At 37.3% G+C, this 19,044-nt stretch overlaps 1 protein-coding gene across 2 annotated transcripts in view; it reads right to left on the bottom strand.

The window, feature by feature from the left end:
• The window catches only part of elp1 (elongator acetyltransferase complex subunit 1), a 91,532-nt gene that overhangs the window by 54,151 nt on the left and 18,337 nt on the right, over window positions 1–19,044 (bottom strand). For both annotated transcript variants that reach the window (XM_059974769.1, XM_059974770.1), the window contains exons 5-7: window positions 14,324–14,404; window positions 13,152–13,237; window positions 9,024–9,123 (exon numbers count right to left, since the gene is read on the bottom strand). In XM_059974769.1, coding sequence (XP_059830752.1) covers window positions 9,024–9,123; window positions 13,152–13,237; window positions 14,324–14,404 — 267 coding nt within the window. The remainder of the gene's footprint in view (window positions 1–9,023; window positions 9,124–13,151; window positions 13,238–14,323; window positions 14,405–19,044) is intronic.

Raw genomic sequence — 19,044 nt, 5'->3', positions numbered from 1 at the left:
AACCGCGGACTCAGGTACAACACACCATCGGTGAAACAGAAAAGGAGACTGCGGCAGCATCGGCCATTTCTAAAGGGAAAGATCAACGAGAACTGCGCAAGCGTAAAGGAACGAGCATGCGCAAAAGAGAACAACCAGAACTACAAATCCCAGCAACGACTGAAACCGACAGTGAAAGTGAGTCTGAGAGAGAGACGGACTCTCTGGAAAAATCAGATGAAGATGGAGAAGATGAAAGTTCCTCTGAAAGTACAAAAAAAAACTTTGAGGCAAATAATGCATGCATTAAAAGTAATTAAAAGTAACCAAAAAGTAATGACACAAAAAATAACAAACATGGAGACTATGTTTGATAAAATGACAAAGAAACAGGAAAAAATGGAAAAGAAAATTATAGATTTGGACGTCAGAACGGAAGATATGGAGGGAAGAATGAAGAAGATGATAGATGATAATGACGCCTGGACATCAGAAAGAAAACAACTCGTGGGAAAAATTGATAAACTTGAAAATTTCAGTAGACGCAACAATATTAAAATTGTTGGACTTAAAGAAGGTACCGAAGGAGAAGACCCAATAAATTTTTTTCAAAAATGGATTCCTGAAAAATTGGAAATGGGAGAAGAACCTTTAATTGAGATTGAAAGGGTGCACAGAGCTTTAAGACCAAGATCTCAAGATGATCAAAATCCGCGATCAATTTTGATAAGATGTTTAAGATATCAGGATAAAGAAAAGATTTTGAGGGCGGCTGCCCAGGGTGCTAAAAGAAGAAAAGGTCCGTTGATGATAGCTGAGAAACCAGTTCTTTTTTATCCTGATATAAGTTATAACCTTTTGAAGAGAAAGAAAGAATTTAACCCAGCTAAAAAGGTTTTGTGGGAAAAAGGTTATAAGTTTTCAATGCGTCACCCAGCAACACTGATAATTTTTTTGGAGGAAGGAAAAAGATTTTTTTCTGACTATCAAGATGCGGAGGTTTTTGCACAAAGACTTCCATCTATTCGTTGATTAAAAGTGGAGATTTCTAAATGTAATGGTTAAAGACGAAGACAGAGAAAGTAAATGGAACTGATGGACATTTAAGGACGATATAAGGGAGAAAAGTAATATTTTAGAAATATTAATTGAGAATGGTATGTTTTTTTTTTATATATATATATCTTTCATGTTGCGGGGGGGCTGGGGAGCTTTGAATCGGTTACTGCGGGATTCACGTGTGTAATCATGGCGATTGCCATGACCCGTACAATAGAGGGGGGTAATGTTGTGTTTCTTTTTTTTCACAACATTAGTAGGGGGGTATTTTGTTTTTTTCTTTATTTTCTATTTTTCTTTTATTCTTTTGCCTGGATGATTGGTGGGGACACACATAGCAACATGGAGACTTCTAAAAAGATTTCCCAGGATATAATGAGAGTTGAAAGATTAGGTATTATTACAGATTGGAGTAACATAAATAAAAATAATGATTAATTTATTGAATTTTTTAAGTTTTAATGTTAATGGGCTTAATGGACCAATAAAAAGAAAAAGAATTTTAACATACATTAAAAAAATGAAAATAGATATAGCTTTCTTACAAGAAACTCATTTAACGGATATAGAACATCAGAAATTAAAAAGAGACTGGGTTGGAAATGTTATTGCAGCTTCATTTAACTCAAAGGCAAGAGGAGTTGCAATTTTGGTTAATAAAAATTTACCAATTAAAATACAAAATGTATTAATTGATTCGGCAGGAAGATATTTAATTATACATTGTCAAATTTTTTCAGAACTATGGACTCTTATGAATATTTATGCACCAAATGAAAATGATGTAAAATTTATACAGGAGGTTTTTTTGAATTTGGCTAATGCACATGATAAAATATTAATAGGTGGAGATTTTAATTTTTGTTTAGATCCAGTTTTAGATAGATCAACAAAGGCTATTACAAAATCAAAAGTAGCAAAATTAACTCTATCATTGATGAAAGATCTAAATTTGATTGATATATGGAGAAGAATCAATCCAAAAGAAAGGGATTATTCATTTTATTCAAATAGACATAAAACATATTCAAGGATAGATTTTTTCCTGTTATCAACAAATATTCAAGATAGAGTGAAAAACATGGAATATAAAGCAAGAATATTGTCTGATCACTCTCCTTTAATAATGACAATGATAATGACAGATAAAGAGGAATCAATTTATAGATGGAGATTTAATTCAATTTTACTAAAACGTCAAGATTTTTGTGATTTTATGAAAAAACAGATTCAGTTCTTTTTAGATACAAATTTACATTCAGTTGATGATAAATTTATATTGTGGGAAGCAATGAAAGCATATTTGAGAGGTCAGATAATAAGTTATACTTCTAAAATTAAGAAGGAATATATGATAGAAATAGATCAATTGGAAAAGGAGATTATAAAATTAGAAAAAGAATCTCAAAGAAACATGACAGAAGAAAAACGAAGACAACTTATTAATAAGAAGTTAAAATATAATACACTCCAGACATATCGAACAGAAAAAGCAATTATGAGAACTAAACAGAGATATTATGAATTAGGTGAAAGATCACATAAAGTTCTTGCATGGCAGTTAAAAACAGACCAGATTTCTAAAACAATAAATGCAATTCGAACAAAAGTGAATGAAATTACTTATAAACCTCTAGAAATTAATGAGGCTTTTAAGAATTTTTATTCTGAGTTGTATAAATCAGAATCAAAGAATGACGATGTTAAGATAGAAGAATTTTTATCACAAATAACTCTTCCAAAATTAAATACAGAAGAACAGAAGGGATTAGGTATGTCTTTTACAGTGAAAGAAGTTGAAGAAGCTTTGGGATCACTTCAAAGTAATAAATCTCCAGGAGAAGATGGTTTTCCACCTGAATTTTATAAAAAGTTTAAAGATTTATTAATTCCTCCTTTTATGGAATTAATATATCAGGCGGAAAGAACGCATAAACTTCCAGAATCTTTTTCAACAGCTATTTTAATAGTATTGCCAAAAAAAGATAGAGACCTTTTAAAACCAGCATCATATAGACCTATTTCTTTATTAAACACTGATTATAAAATAATAGCAAAAATCTTATCTAATAGATTATTTAAATGCTTACCAAAATTAGTGCATATGGATCAAACAGGATTTATCAAAAATAGACAATCGGCAGATAATGTAACTCGGTTATTTAGTATAATCCATTTAGCACAAAAGAGGGAGGAAATGAGTGTGGCGGTTGCTTTAGATGCAGAGAAAGCATTTGATAGATTGGAATGGGATTTTTTATTTAAGGTATTGGAAAAATATGGACTAGGAACATCATTTATAAACTGGATTAAAACCTTAAATACTAATCCCAAAGCTAAAGTAGTGACAAATGGTCAAATTTCAACATCATTTCAGTTAACAAGATCAACTCGGCAAGGTTGCCCACTATCACCTGCTTTGTTTGTGTTGGCAATAGAACCATTAGCTGAATTAATTAGAATGGACCCAGATATTAAGGGTTTCAGAGTTAATCAGGAAGAATACAAGATTAACTTATTTGCTGATGATGTTCTAATTTATTTAACAGATCCATTACATTCACTACGCAAATTATCTTATAGACTAGAAGAATATGGGAAAATATCGGGTTATAAAATAAATTGGGATAAAAGTGAAATTTTGCCTCTTACTAAAGGAGATTATAATCAATGTCGATTAATAACTCAATTTAGATGGCCAGTAAATGGTATAAAATATTTAGGTATAAGAGTTGATAATGATATAAAAAACTTATACAAATTAAATTACTTACCACTTTTGAAAAAAATTCAGGAAGATCTTGAAAAATGGATGGCACTACCAATAACATTAGTAGGTAGAGTAAATACTATAAAAATGAATATATTCCCTAGAGTACAATATTTATTTCAATCATTACCAATACAATTACCCCAGAAGTTTTTTCAAGAGTTAAATAAATATTTGAGGAAATTCCTCTGGAAAGGTAAGATGTCCAGAATATCATTGGAAAAATTGACATGGAAATTTGATCTAGGAGGATTACAACTTCCAAATTTTAAGAATTATTATAAAGCAAATCAACTTAGATTTATTGCATCTTTTTTCGAGAAAGATAAACCGGCATGGATTAGAATAGAATTAGATAAAATAGGAGAAAATGTACCAGAAGATTTTATATACAAATGGGAATCTAAATGGATACGGGAAAAGAAAGAATCTCCTATATTAAAACATTTGATTGATTTATGGAATAAGATAAATGTTGATGATGAGATAAAAAAATCTTTATTAGCAAAGAGATCTTTAATTCAAAATAGACTTATTCCTTTTACAATGGACAATCAACTTTTATATAATTGGATTCAAAATGGGATTAGATATATAGGGAATTGTTTTGAAGGAGGTATATTAATGTCATTTGAACAATTAAAGAATAAATATAAAATATCAAACAACACTTTATTTTGTTACTTTCAATTAAGGGCTTATTTAAGAGAAAAATTAGGTCAAACAATGTTATTGCCGAAATCTAATGAAATAGAAATTTTAATTCAAAAAGGAAATATCAAAAAATTTGTATCTTGCATGTATAATTTGATTCAAAGACAGGTAATTAAGCAAGGAGTCCATAAGTCAAGACAAAAATGGGAAAGTGATTTGAATATTAAAATTGAAGAAACAAATTGGTCAAGACTATGCCTTGACAGTATGACAAATACAATAAATGTTCGGTTAAGATTAGTGCAGTATAATTTTCTACATCAATTATATATTACACCACAAAAAATAAAAAAATTTAATCCAAATTTATCGGATCAGTGTTTCCGATGTAACCAGGAAACTGGTACTTTTTTACATTCGACATGGTCTTGCTCTAAAATTCAACCTTTTTGGACAAATTTAAGACTTTTACTGGAACAAATTACAGGAACACAATTTCCTCATAATCCAATATTATTTTTACTAGGTGATATTGAAGGGATAAAACCGAAACTCAAACTAAATAAGTATCAGAAAGAATTTATAAAAATTGCACTGGCAGTAGCCAAAAAAGCTATTGCAGTTACTTGGAAATCGGATTCACATTTAAGTATAGATTCTTGGAAGAAAGAAATCTATGGTTGTATTCCATTAGAAAAAATTACTTATAATTTAAGAGATAAATATGAAACATTTTTGAAAATTTGGAGCCCTTATTTACAAAAGATAGGATTAAATATATAGATGCTTTTAAGATGAAACAATTGGTTATTAGGGGAAAGAAATAAATATACATATTAAAATTATTACGAACTCCATGGAGCATGTGGAGATCTTCCAACCACCAGGCATTCTTTCTTTCTTTCTTTCTTTCTTTCTTTCTTTCTTTTTTTTCTAAGGGGCAGTTAGGGGGGAGGGGTTAAGGGGAGGGGGTATGGGTTATATACATTGTTTTTTTCATACTTTGTAATCATTTAAAAATGCAATAAAAAATTATTTAAAAAAAAATAAATAAAAAAAAAAAAAAGCTGAAAGATGTCCAACACAAATAGCTTTTCTGTCAGTATCCAGAAGGACAATGGACAATTAATAATGTATTTATAGAGTATGTTTCATGCAAATGATGTAGTTCGAAGTGCTTTTCAATAGGATAAAGAACAAACATGAAAATAAAAGACAAAAAGATTTAGTTAAAAGCCAGATTAATTAAATAGGTTTTCAGCAGGCATTTATCAAGTATCAATCAATCAATCTTCATCCATTATAGTTTTAGGCACTGAGTTTCAGAGTGAAACACGGCACAATAAAAGCTTAAACAGGTTCATTTAAAATTAATTTCCCCTATCTCCTTATAAAAACAACATAAATAAGTTAGTTCAGTTTCACTGCAATTACATCTTCAAAGTGACTCTAAGATCTTCGGGGGTAATGACTACTAAAAAAGAGCACTGAATTGCACAGTGCAAATTAGCTACTCTGTTATAGAAATCACTTTCAAATGTTAAATTTTGTTTGAGGAGAATGCCCTGTCTACACAGAATCAATCATGGAAACAATCTGGAAGATGTATAGCTCAGGTGGTTGATTGTTGGGTTGAGTTGCTCTCCAATCTTGGCAATTCACTTGCAAATGTTTCGACACCGTGCGAGGAAACATCATCAGTACGCTGTTGATTGTGGGGTGTCCTCTGAATGCTTGTGGCATACAAAATCCAGTGCAGGGACAGCAGCAAATATTACAACGGGCAAATGGGAGAAAACTATCCACAAGGATCGATGAACATCAACTGGCTGTAAAGCCGCATGACCAACTCTCTAGTCTCTACCCATGAAGGTTGAGTGGGGCACGAATTCGACTGGGCATCAATGAAAGTCATGGTGCAAGTGAACACACAACATGCAAAAGAATTCCTAGAAGCGTGGTTTTCCGTGAACAATTCTGTAAACAAACACGTAGACCTTGATCCTACTTATGATTTTGCGGGCCAAATTCTAGACCACAACGCACAAAGTTTGTCACACAAACAATAAGCGACGAGATTTCCTTCCCACATCACAAATGAATTTCCAAATGATGTTCAATAAAGGCCAAGCACGCAGAGGACACACCACAATTCACAGCGCATCGATGATTGTCTCCTCGTGTGGTGACGAAACACTTGCAAGTAAATTGCCAAGATCAGAGAATAACTCAACCAAAGAAATCAATCATGCTGATCAATTTAAATTGCTTACTGCAAGCTTTCCACTTAGCCATTACTGAATTTGTACTCTTTCCCATCTTCAAAATGCTTTAACATGGGTTGGCTAAGATATTATACACATTTCTTGTAACATTTAACCCAATGAGTACATCTTGGCTCACAGAGTATTCCCATCAATCCTATTCCCTCACTTATTTCACTGTACACTACTTGCCCATGGCCTTCAACTTCTGCTTCTCCTACCATTCACATACACTTATTTATAGAAGCCACTTGACCTACTAGTATGTCTGTGGGTGGAAACTGGATCACTGTGCTTATAGGAAGAAAGTGCAAGCTTCACACCAACAGCATGCAAGGACAGGATCAAACAAAGCATTTCTGGAGTTGTATGGTGGTTGCTTGAGCTGTTTGCCATTGAACTACCTTTACCCATTCTCTAGTGTTTAAACAAATTAGCTCTCAGCTGAATTAAGAGCATTGCATCCAATATAGTTTGTACTGAAGAATAATCTGGATCTGCAAGGAGCAAAGTTCCAGCTGTCAGTAACAGACTGAACACTCTAGCTTCCATTAGAAAGTCAGACCAGCCAGCAAATTATGAAAAGCATTGCCCATTTTCCTGCATCAGTGTTTGGATCAACACATCTGCTGCATTGCGTTGATTTTATTCCAAAATTCCAACATCAATTGTACATTCTTGCATCCAATTCATCAAAGGCAGGATAGGCAAAAGTGTGCCCCCATTGAAGGTTTGAGACCACACAAAATGAATAGCAGTTATCAGAAGTTTCTCATCTGTGAAAGTCTCTGTTAAATGCATGCATGCTGTCACAACATGGCATTACATCCCACTGTATGATGGTTTTATTTCAGATGCACAATAGCAATAAATTTGGGAGTATCTGTCAAATGTTTAGATTACACTAGTCAATAGATATCCACAAAAACACAAAATGCTGGCAGAACTCATCAGGCCAGACAGCATCTATGGGGGAAAGTAGTGACGACGTTTTGGGCCGAAACCCTTCATCAGGAGAGTTACCCCCCCCCCCCCCCCCATAGATGCTGTCTGGCCTGCTGAGTTCTGCCAGCATTTTGTGTTTTTATTTATTTCCAGCATCTGCAGATTCACTCGTGTTGTCAATAGATATCCATGTGGGTGTCAGTTTCATTATTTACAGATGAATTCTTTCAGCACGGTAGGAAAGTCTACAATGGAATACTGCATGATAACAAGATTTCTGATGTTTTGGATATGCCAGTTCATTGCCATGGACTGGCTCATTAATGTATTCATTCAGTTTCTCATGAAAGGGATCTTGATCGAAACACACCCACTTTAGGCCCCCCAGGGAACTCTACCTGCAGTCACTGCCCCTTTCAGTAAATGAATCCAATCCATTAGCTGTTCATTTATCACCTTAACTAGTTACTCCTTTTTCCAACACTCTTAAACTATCTGTAAATATCCGCCATAGGAACTTCTTAAAGTTTCTTCAATTCACATGCAAACCCATAACCTCTGCCACACAGGACATGAGCAGCAAGACCATATTAACACCACCACACTCCAATCAGCATTACAGTACATCTTATTGACTTGGAAATATACTGCCATTTTATTCATGTTTCATCTAAATCCTGGAACTCCATCTAACAGCACAGTGGGACCTCCTTCACTACACATGTTTGAGGTGGTGACACGCCATTACCTTCTCAAGGACAACTGGGGATAGATAATTATACTGCAAGCCAACACTGTCTACATACCATGAACTGATTAAAATAATCTACCTCAGAGTTGATCCTGAATCTCACAAAATACCTGGAAAATAGCACATCTACTGCAGAAAATAAACATTATTATGATGAAGAAGGCTATTAGGCCTATTGGATTTATGGAAGTTCTCAACAGAGAAATCCCATCAGTTGATTCCCCTATCTTCACTTCCCTCTCATATGTCCATCAATAGCTCCCTGCCTTTCACTCTTTTGATTTTATTGCCACTTACCTACACTAAGAGGTAAAGTAAGTGGCTGATTGTCCGTCTTTGGGCCAGAGAACAAAATCAGAGCTAGCACAAATTGTCACTGGAACAATCTGTAATCTCAACACAAACAGCACCTGAGGTCAAGATTGAATAATGGAACAGATAAACGGTAGCACTAATTACTGCTCCATAAACAGGTAACAGAAAGAGATATATCCAAGTGCTACACTAATAGCATGCAAAATTGATTTTTAGCCATAAAAATTTAGGCAAAACTAGCCTTTAGAAAAATATTTATCTATTAAAGTAGATGTCAGATACATACCTGTCAATGGACAAATGGCACTAACTGCAAACAGCTGTCCATCACCTCGCCAGGTCACACGGAACTTATGATCATCCCACGGAAGGGCTGGCTCAACTTCCTATCGTACCAATTAAGAAATGTGTTAGATCAGACAACCGAGCTGCACTTTCCTTCTTTTAATCATGATTAGTGCCTCACAGACCTCATTTACATTTTCATTCTCTCATCTTACACTTGCACTCTCTAGATTTTTCTATTTCCACTCTGGGGAAAAAGACAATGAATATCTACCCAATCTCTGAGTCTCATAATTTTATTTTCTGATGTCAGATCTTCTCTCAGTACTCAATGCTCCAGAGAAACAATCCAAGTTTGCTGAATCTCTCCTTATGGCTAATGTTCTCTATTCCAGGCAATATCCTGGTGAACCTCTTCTGCACCTTCCAATAACACCAAAACTTCAACATTCTTCCTATAATGTGATGACCAGAACTAAACACACTGCACCAAACGTGGCCTAACAAAGAGCCGCATAGGTATTCCAATTTTTATGCACACTGCTCCGACCAATTAAGGCAAGCATACTCTACCGCTTCTACCGCTACAAAAACAGAGTATTTGTGTTGCCACTTTCAGGGAGCTGTGGACTTGCACTCCAAAATCACTCTGTACATTAATGCTCCCCAGGCTCTAGCTATCTACTGTCAAATATGTGGTGGGGAAAACATTTGATCCTTATATTTTAAAAAAATGAGCAGATTAGTTGGACAGCATCGTATCAAGAGGTTCCTTCAGAAAGGATAATGGCTTGTAACGAAGTTGGCAGATGTGTTGGTGTTGATAGTTAGGCAAAATTTAGTTGATATAATATTCAGAAATATTTTGACAAGGCAGAATACAGGAAAAAGGTGAAATATTAAGAGGTACAGAATTAAATTAGTAAAATGGGAACACAGACAAGGAGTTCAGTACAGTTTCTCATCATCATGGTTAGGAATTTGTATCCCACAGAACTCAGACTGGGTCAATAACATCGGCATTTCTGCCGACTGAAGAACTATCTAGTCAGCTTTGCTACTTATACAATGGATTCAGTTTAGTTGGGACACATCGGGATTAGTACATTTTGGCCCAGTTAAGCAGCTGCCAATAGTTATCAATGGAAGAATTCATCCAGTGCACCCTGCCGTGTTCTTTTGACTGACTGTAAATGAACAAAATGAGCACAGACACCTAGTGCAGATAACAGACTGCCTGCATACAAAGTTTTCAATCATTATGTCCTCCAAATCCTCATTTTCATTGTATCATTCAAGACGATTATCAATTTTTCATGGTTCCTAACTTGTTGTAGTAGTGAAATTATTTCATTTTCACTTCAAAAACATGCAATTGATGCTATTTAAAATCTGCTTGCTGTAAGCATGGCATAGTATCTAAAGGCCACAAAAGTGCACACCACTGACACTAGTTAGAAGCTGTTCGGCAACAGTCCCTAGTCCCAAGTAAATGGCACAGTGTCCAAATAACTGAAGGGAATCCCAGCCATTTTCTCAATTATTCTTTGTTGTTTAACAGCCGTCCCAAATAAATGGCTGCCCTAATTAACCAGTGGCTCAATTAACCGGAATCCGCTGTATTGCCAAAAGCAACTAAATGATATTGAATTAACTTTCATCCTAAAAAGTTTTGATCCTTTTTGAGTAATTGCTAAGTTAAGCTCTCAAACTCATTCTCAGTTTATTTCACATAAAGTGTAAAAACTAAGTTTCACTGGATTCAAACATGGGTCTTAAAAATGGAAGGATTACCTTACATATCATGTATAGCAAAGAAAAATGCCATTTAGCCCAATGATTTGTGGCAGTGTTAAGCCACTTTTCTTCTACTTCATCCAACCAAATCTGTATATCATTGTTCTTGCATTTAATCAGCAGTAAAGTGAACTGAGACATCACGAAAAATGCCAATGAAACACCAAGCTTTTCAGTTTTAATATTGTCCTATTCCTTTCTTTTTCATTTACTAATTTAGCTGCTCCAGAAAAGGTTTCGATGCTGTATGTCAGAATCACTTTAGGTGCAGCAAGTGCCACAATATTCCCACTTTCTAAATGAAGTCTCTCCTGAATTCAGCTTTAGATCACAAGTGTATGCTTCTCCATATCCACCTCCAGGTTCGAAGTAAATTTATTATGTTACCATATACTCCCCTGAGATTCATTTTCTTGCAGACATTTATAGTAGAAGACAATAGGATCAATGAAAAAGTACACACAAAAACCGACAAGCAACCAATATGCAAAAGATAAACTGTGCAAACACAAAAATAAAACCCAAATCATAAATAAATAAATGTATAAATAATACTGAGAACAAGAGCCGGAGAGTCTTTGAAAGTGAGCTTATTGGTTGTGTTCGGTGATAAATTTGGTGTTGAGGTGAGAGAAGTTATTTGAGGTGACTGAAGTTATTTACCCCAATTCAGAAGCCTAGTAGTTGAAGGGAAGTAACTGTTCCTGAACTTAGTGATATGGGACCTAAAGCTCCTCAACCTCCTTCCCAATGACAGAAGAGAGCATGGCCCGGATGGTGGAGGACCTTGATGATGGATGCTGCTTTCTTGTGGCAGTGTTCCTTGTAGATGTGCTCAATGGTTCCTTTCCAAAACCACCAGAGTTTCATTGTAATTTTAACCCAAATCTTTAAATCAACACTGTAGATCTCAACCTGCAATTTATGCAACTCAAAAAACTCAACGTACTGAACTCACGCCAATATTGACAGCGTCTATGGTATAGGAACATAACCAAACCCCCCCACACACGCACACACCACCACCAAGCCTTGCTCATGTTGAATTTACATAGCAGAATTCAGAGCAAAAGCCATGGAATGAAAACTGTGTTATATTCTGAATTACTAAGTCATATGCAAATCTCTACACCTCCCAGCCTTGATATTTGTTTCAGTTAAAATGGAAAATGCAGCAAGTAGAGTACAATACATAATGGTTCCAGTTTAAAAATCAGTGCAATTAGGTGTTAAAAGTTTAGAAATTGTTTCATAAAAGGTACTTGAGAGTAGATCTATTGTTGATTTTATATAGGAGATTAAGAGATTTTATTAGGCCAATTTACTAAGGGACATAGGAAAATGGCCACTATTTGGAATCAATCTGACACTCAAAGACCAGAAGCACAAATTAGGTTCTCTACAGAACTTATCCATACAGTGAAACCAATTTAGATCTAGACAACGTAAAAGAAATAGCTCACTTCCTGAGGAACTTAGGAGGATTAATGGTGCCTAACAACGACTCCTTTGCCTGCAACTTTGGAAACAGGTGTATTTCCATCTTTAATATCTCCATTTTTCCCTTTCAGGATTCTTTTGAAGACCATGACCTGGAGTTACATGCTGACTACAGTTTCTTGCAGGAATGGGATCTGCTATCAGGTTTTCACGAATGGCCATTATTCGTCATGCCAAGGGCACGGCTTAAGAGTTCCACTCGTCTGTGGAGGGCCAAGATGTCATGGCTCTGGAGACAGGTGGATCGAAGGTCGGAGCTCGGGTGGATCAGTGTGTCATGGGAGTTGAAAGACTAAGGCTGTGTGCCCAGAGACCTGAGATCTTTGGGCACAGAGCTTAGAAAAAGTGTCGCAATGGACCTTTAACATCTTAAACCAGCAAGTTGTTTGTTATGTCTCCCCTCTCACTGTGAAACAGAGAAATCTCTTTCTTCCTTATTAGGGAGAGAGAGAGCCTGTGGTTTGTCGAATACTGGGTGAACAAGTAGTCTGGAGTACGGCAAGTCTGTGACTTTGCTGTTGCTTTGCTCATGTTTGAGTGCTCGGTGGTGGGTGCCGATACTTTTTTTTGCTTGTGGGGGGAGGGGGGAACTTTGCTTGCTGCCGCTTACACACGGGAGAGAGGGGATCTGGGGGGGACTTTGGGGTTCTAACATTTAACTATCATTCATTCTTTTGAGGCACTCCTCTGTTTTTTGTGGACATTTGCAAAGAAAAGGCATTTCAGGATGTATATTGTATACATTTCTCTGACATTAAATGTACCTTTGAGACATTATCAATGAACAAGCAACAGAAGGATAAACAATGGTGAATTCTGTCATAATACTCACCACTAGCTTACGAAGAGCTGCTTCTTTACCTTCAGTTCCATGGAATTGGGTCTCCTTTCTCCCCCAACCAACAGTGATGAACTTTCCTGAAGCAAGTAAGGAAGTGACAAGTGTACAACACAACAAACAGCTTGCTGCAAATAAATAACTTTATTCTGCCTTCTGCAAGATATATTTACAAAGTAATTAAAACTCTGTTTATTATCTTCTTTTGGCATCTTTGTGCCAGGGAGCATATTTTGTAGAAGGGAGATTACGGAATGACATTACCAAGTGCCACACGTAGTTTTGATAATGTTTGGGAGGTTTTTGTCTGTGGAAGAGATATGAAGAAGTGGAGCAGGGGGATTTCCAGACACAAGTTCACTGAAATATCTAACAAGTTACAAGTGCTCTCCAGTTGATTTGATGGATGTGCATCAATTCTGTAAAATTAGGGACATTTAGAAAACACAAATAGATAAATTGTTTTTAAGTATTAGGGTCAAGAAGAATTGGGACTGTATGTATAACACAGAGAAATCTATGAGGTAAGGGAGGAAGAGCTAAAGAATTGGTACGAGGATGGGTCCACTAAGTAGTGATACGTGGGCTGCTGATGTTATTGTCCTGATAACATTTGTCCACTCAGAGTATATAACAGGGAGATTAGGAACTCAATATAGAGAACATTTTATAATACCATTGTGTATGCATGCAACTTCAAATTAATGATGTGAGAATATTGTATAATTTACAGTAGTTTCTGATAGACAATAAATATATTCCAGACAAGTTGGTTGAAACCATCTTCTAACAAAGTAGTTTTATAATACAGGTGTCTCCCACCCCCACCCCCCACTTTACAAAGGTTGAGTGTTCCTATGAAACATTTCTTAAGCTGAAATGGCGTAAAGCGAAGAACCATTAATTTATATGGGAAAAACTTTTGTAAAAGCGAAAATCCTCTTTGTAATGCAAAAACAGGTTACCAACGTGTGACTTTTGTAAAAAGCAAAGTGGCATAAAGCGAACATTTGTAAAGCGGGGGATACCTGTATTCTGAAAGAACTATGCTATGGTTCACTCTTTAATAAAGGTTAGAAAGTATTCACAACCAGCTGATAATCTATACAAGGACAGTGAAAAAAGTGTTCTTCAAATTTATTTTTAAAAATCAGCACTGCACTTACCTTCACCAAACTCATCCTGGTGAATTTTGACTTCAGTGACTGGCTCAAAGTCCTTAGTCATCATTATAATTGTCTCTTGTCCTACAAAGCAATATTTTTCATCATTCAGTATGCCTTTTAATAAAAGAAGATAGTACAATAGTTAAAGTGCTGATCCGGTTTCACTAAAAACAGAAAATACTGGCAGTTTCCAAAAGGTTCGAGTAGCCCTAGAAAACTGCTGAAATTTCAAATTGATAACCTAAATTTTAATCAGCATGTTGCTCTCAAATGCAAACTGGTTTGTTGTTTCATCGCAAAAATATACAATCAATTACATCTAAGGTTAAGTTTTAGCTTTGAACAATTTCCGCCAAATGCTCTTGGAATGTCTACCACCTTCATGGTAGAACACATTATGACCACAATACATACAGTAGTACTTCAACTGAAAAGCACTACTAATTACATAAAAAGCATTTCCTCCACAATATCAACCAGCAGAGGAGCACCACAGGGGTGTGTACTTCGCCCCTTGTTCTATTTGCTTTACACCTATGACTGTGTGGGTAAGTACAGCTCCAACACCAAATACATGTTTGTTGATAACACCACTGTTATGGGCAGCATCAACGATGATGATGAATCAGCATACAGAAGGGAGATTGGAAATTTGGCTGAGTGAGGTAATAACAACCACCTCTCACTCAATGTCAATACAACCAATGACTGAGTTTAGACATCAGAAGAGGGAAACCAGAGGTCCATGACCCAGTAATCAACAGAGGATCAAAGGTGGAGAGGGTCAGAAACTTCACATTCCTGGGTGTCACTATTGCAGAAGACCTGTCTTTTTCTTGCTGCTGCCATCGGGTAGAAGGGACAAGAGCTTCAGCTTCAAGATCAGTTACTACCTGTCAACCATTCGGCCCTTGATCAAAATGAGATAACTACACTTATTTAAGGACTCCTTTATCTTGTTACTTCATGCTTGTTATTTATTGCTATTTATATCAGCATTTGCACAGACTGTTATCCATTGATTCTGTTTACAGTTACTGTTCTATGGATCTGCTAAGTACGCCTGCAAAAAAAGAATCTCAGGGTTGAATGTGTTGCTAAGTATGTACTCTGATAATAAATTTTACTTTCATCTTTTGAACTTAAAAGTATTGATAATTATAATGCCAAATGATGCTTTGCTCTGTTGAGTTGGAATAAAAGCTGAATACCATAGAATCTGTAATAAATAAAAATCACTATCCAGAGGGTAGTGAATCTGTGGAATTCATCGCCACATTCTGTGGAGACCAAGCCACTGAGTATACTTAAGTGGAGATTGACAAGTTCTTCATTAGTAAGGATGTCAAAGGTTATGGGGAGAAGGCAGTATAATGGGGTTGAGAAGGATAATAAATTAACCATGATGTGGAGCAGACTCAATCAGCCGAATGGCCTAATTTTGTGCCTTTGTCTTATGGTCTAAAATGCTAGAATTCCTAGCAAGTCAGTGTTACCCAAAAGAGAGAAACAAACTTAATGTTACATTTGCAAACATGAGGAAATCTGCAGATGCTGGAAATTCAAACAACAACACACACAAAATGCTGGTGGAACACAGCAGGCCAGGCAGCATCTATAGGGAGAAGCGCTGTCGACGTTTCGGGCTGAGAACCTTTGTCAGGACTAACCGAAAGGAAAGATAGTAAGAGATTTGAAAGTAGTGGGGGGAGGGGGAATGCGAAATGATAGGAAGAGACCAGAGAGGGTGGGATGAAGCTAAGAGCTGGAAAGGTGATTGGCGAAAGTGATACAGAGCAGGAGAAATGAAAGGATAATGGGACCGGAGGCCTCAGGAGAAAGAAAGGAGGGAGGGGAGCACCACAGGTAGATGGAGAACAGGCAAACAACTAAATATGTCAGGGATGGGGTAAGAAGGGGAGGAGGGGCATTAACGGAAGTTAGAGAAGTCAATGTTCATGCCATCAGGTTGGAGCCTACCCAGCCGGTATATAAGGTGTTGTTCCTCCAACCTGAGTTTGGATTCATTTTGCCAATAGAGGAGGCCATGGATAGACATATCAGAATGAGAATGAGACGTGGAATTAAAACGTGTGGCCACTGGGAGATACTGCTTTTTCTGGCGGACCGAGCGTAGGTGTTCAGCGAAACGGTCTCCCAGTCTGTGTCGGGTCTCACCAATATATAAAAGGCCACACCGGGAGCACCGGACGCAGTATACACCAGCCGACTCACAGGTGAAGTGTCGCCTCACCTGGAAGGACTGTCTGGGGCCCTGAATGGTGGTGAGGGAGGAAGTCTAAGGGCAGGTATAGCACTTGTTCCGTTTACAAGGATAAGTGCCAGGAGGGAGATCGGTGGGAAGGGATGGGGGGGGGGGGGTGTGGACAAGGGAGTCGTGTAGGGAGCGATCCCTGCGAAAAGCAGAAGGGGGGGGAGGGAAAAATGTGTTTGGTAGTGGGATCCCGTTGGAGGTGGCGGAAGTTACGGAAAATTATACCTGGAGGCTGGTGGGGTGGTAGGTAAGGACAAGGGGAACTCTACCCCGAGTGGGGTGGTGGGTGGATGGGGTGAGGGCAGATGTGCAGGAAATGGGAGAGATGCGTTTGAGAGCAGAGTTGATGGTGGATGAAGGGAAGCCCCTTTGTTTAAAAAAGTAAGACATCTCCTTCGTCCTGGAATGAAAAGCCTCATCCTGAGAGCAGATGTGGTGGAGACGGAGGAATTGTGAGAAGGGGATAGCCTTTTTGCAAAAGACAGGGTGGGAAGAGGAATAGTCCAGGTAGCTGTGAGAGTCTGTAGGCTTATAGTAGATATCAGTAGATAGGCTGTCTCCAGAGATGGAGACAGAAAGATCAAGAAAGGGGAGGGAGGTGTTGGAAATGTTTCATTTGTATTGTATTTTCTGTTACTTAAAAAAAATTAGCATCTATATATCAAATAAGATTCATCCTCATAATTCTCTCCTTCCTGTGCTCTCCATGCAGGAGTAAGAATCCAATTCCTGTTCCTTTGGCAACCTCATTGTTGTAGAGCATACAGCCAAATGTGGTAGTATCATACTGATTAAAAGTTCAAAGACAGACATTTAACTTAAACTATTTCTCTTTCCACAGAGGGTGGGAGGCAAGTAACCAACACCAATTGTTTCTTTGGTCAATGTGCTCACTCTCAATTCCAGATGAAAGATCATGGGACTGATAACATCCCTGGAATGGTGTTAATCCTGGCCCTAAATAGGACAAAGTCAATGACTGTAGATGGTGCATCTGCTGCTCTGCTACGTGTAATCCAAACACTGGGAATGAGCACAAGGTCAGTTGCACTAGTTCAGATTCAGATTTCTATATTATTTGTATTAACACCAACACAAGCTGAAAACGTGCTGGGCACAGCGTGCAAGTGTTGCCTCATGTTCTGGCGCACACAGAGCATACCCACAATGTTCAGCAGAACAGTTCAGAATCATTCCTTACTGAATGTCAGTGGTGGGTAAAATATTGGAGTGCATTCTAAGAGACAGGCTTTACGAACACTTGGAGAAGTCTATTTAGAGGTAGCCTGTATGGCTTGTGAGTCGCAGCTACGAGCCTGAATGATGCTTGCAAGAAGTGATAAAAACAAATTGATGAAGGTATACACATGACGAATCTGGATTTTAGTAAGGCATTTGACAAGGATCCCCATTGCATGCAGATCCAGAAAGTCAGGAAGCATGGGATTCAGGAAACTTGGCTGCGTGGTTTGCTCATAGAAGGCAGTGGGTGGTAGTAGATGGAGCACATTCTACCTGGAGGCTCATAACTAGGTGTGTTCCACATGGATCTGCTCTTGGGGCCCTGCTCTTTGCGATATTTATAAGTGACTTAGATGAGGAAGTGAAAGGCTGGATTAGTAAATGACACGAAGGTTGGTAGTATTGTGAAGAGAGTAGAAGTTTGTCCTAGGTTGATAGGATGCAGAACTGGGCTGAGAAGCGACAGATCTAGTTCAATCTGGAAAAATGTGAAGTGAAAAACTTCGGACAATCAAACTTGTTGGCAGAATACAAAGTTAACGGTAGGATTCTCAAAAGTGTAGAAGAACTGGAATCTTGGGGTACAAGTCATTAGATTCCTCATAATTTACACACAAATTGACAGGATTGTTAGGAAGGTGTGTGAAGTGTTGGCCTTCATTAGTCAGGGGATTCAGTTCAAGAGCAGTGAGGTATTGTTGCATCTCTACAAAATTCTGGTTAGATCACACTTGGAATATGGTGTTCAGTTCTGGTTGTCTCGTTATAAGGAGGACGTGGAGGCTTTCAAGTGAGTGCAGAGAATGCTGCCTGGATTATACAGTATATGAGGTTAGGATGAGTGATCTAAGGCTTTACACTTTGAAGCAAAAGAGAAGAAGAAGAGACTTGATAGAGGTGCATAAGATGATAAGAAGTATAAACAGTGAACAGCCAGCACCTTTTAATCAGGGCGACAAAGGCTAAAACATTTAAGGTAACGGGATGAAAATATAGGGGGGAGGATCTGACAGGTCTTTTTTTTTAAAACCACAAAGAGTAGTAAGAACTTGGAAAGCACTGCCAGGTACGGTGATAGAGTCAGATATATTAGGGATGTTAAGTGACTCTAAGATATGCACATGTTGAAAAAAGATGGAGGACAATCTGGAGGAAAGGGTTAGATCAGTGGTTCCCAAAGTGGAAGACACTGCTGGCTGGGGGC

This window comes from Hypanus sabinus, chromosome 7 (genome assembly GCF_030144855.1).
Source record: "Hypanus sabinus isolate sHypSab1 chromosome 7, sHypSab1.hap1, whole genome shotgun sequence".
Taxonomy (NCBI): Eukaryota; Metazoa; Chordata; class Chondrichthyes; order Myliobatiformes; family Dasyatidae; genus Hypanus; species Hypanus sabinus.
The sequence above is the reverse complement of the archived record's forward strand: the minus strand, read 5'-3'. Positions and strand labels throughout refer to the sequence as shown.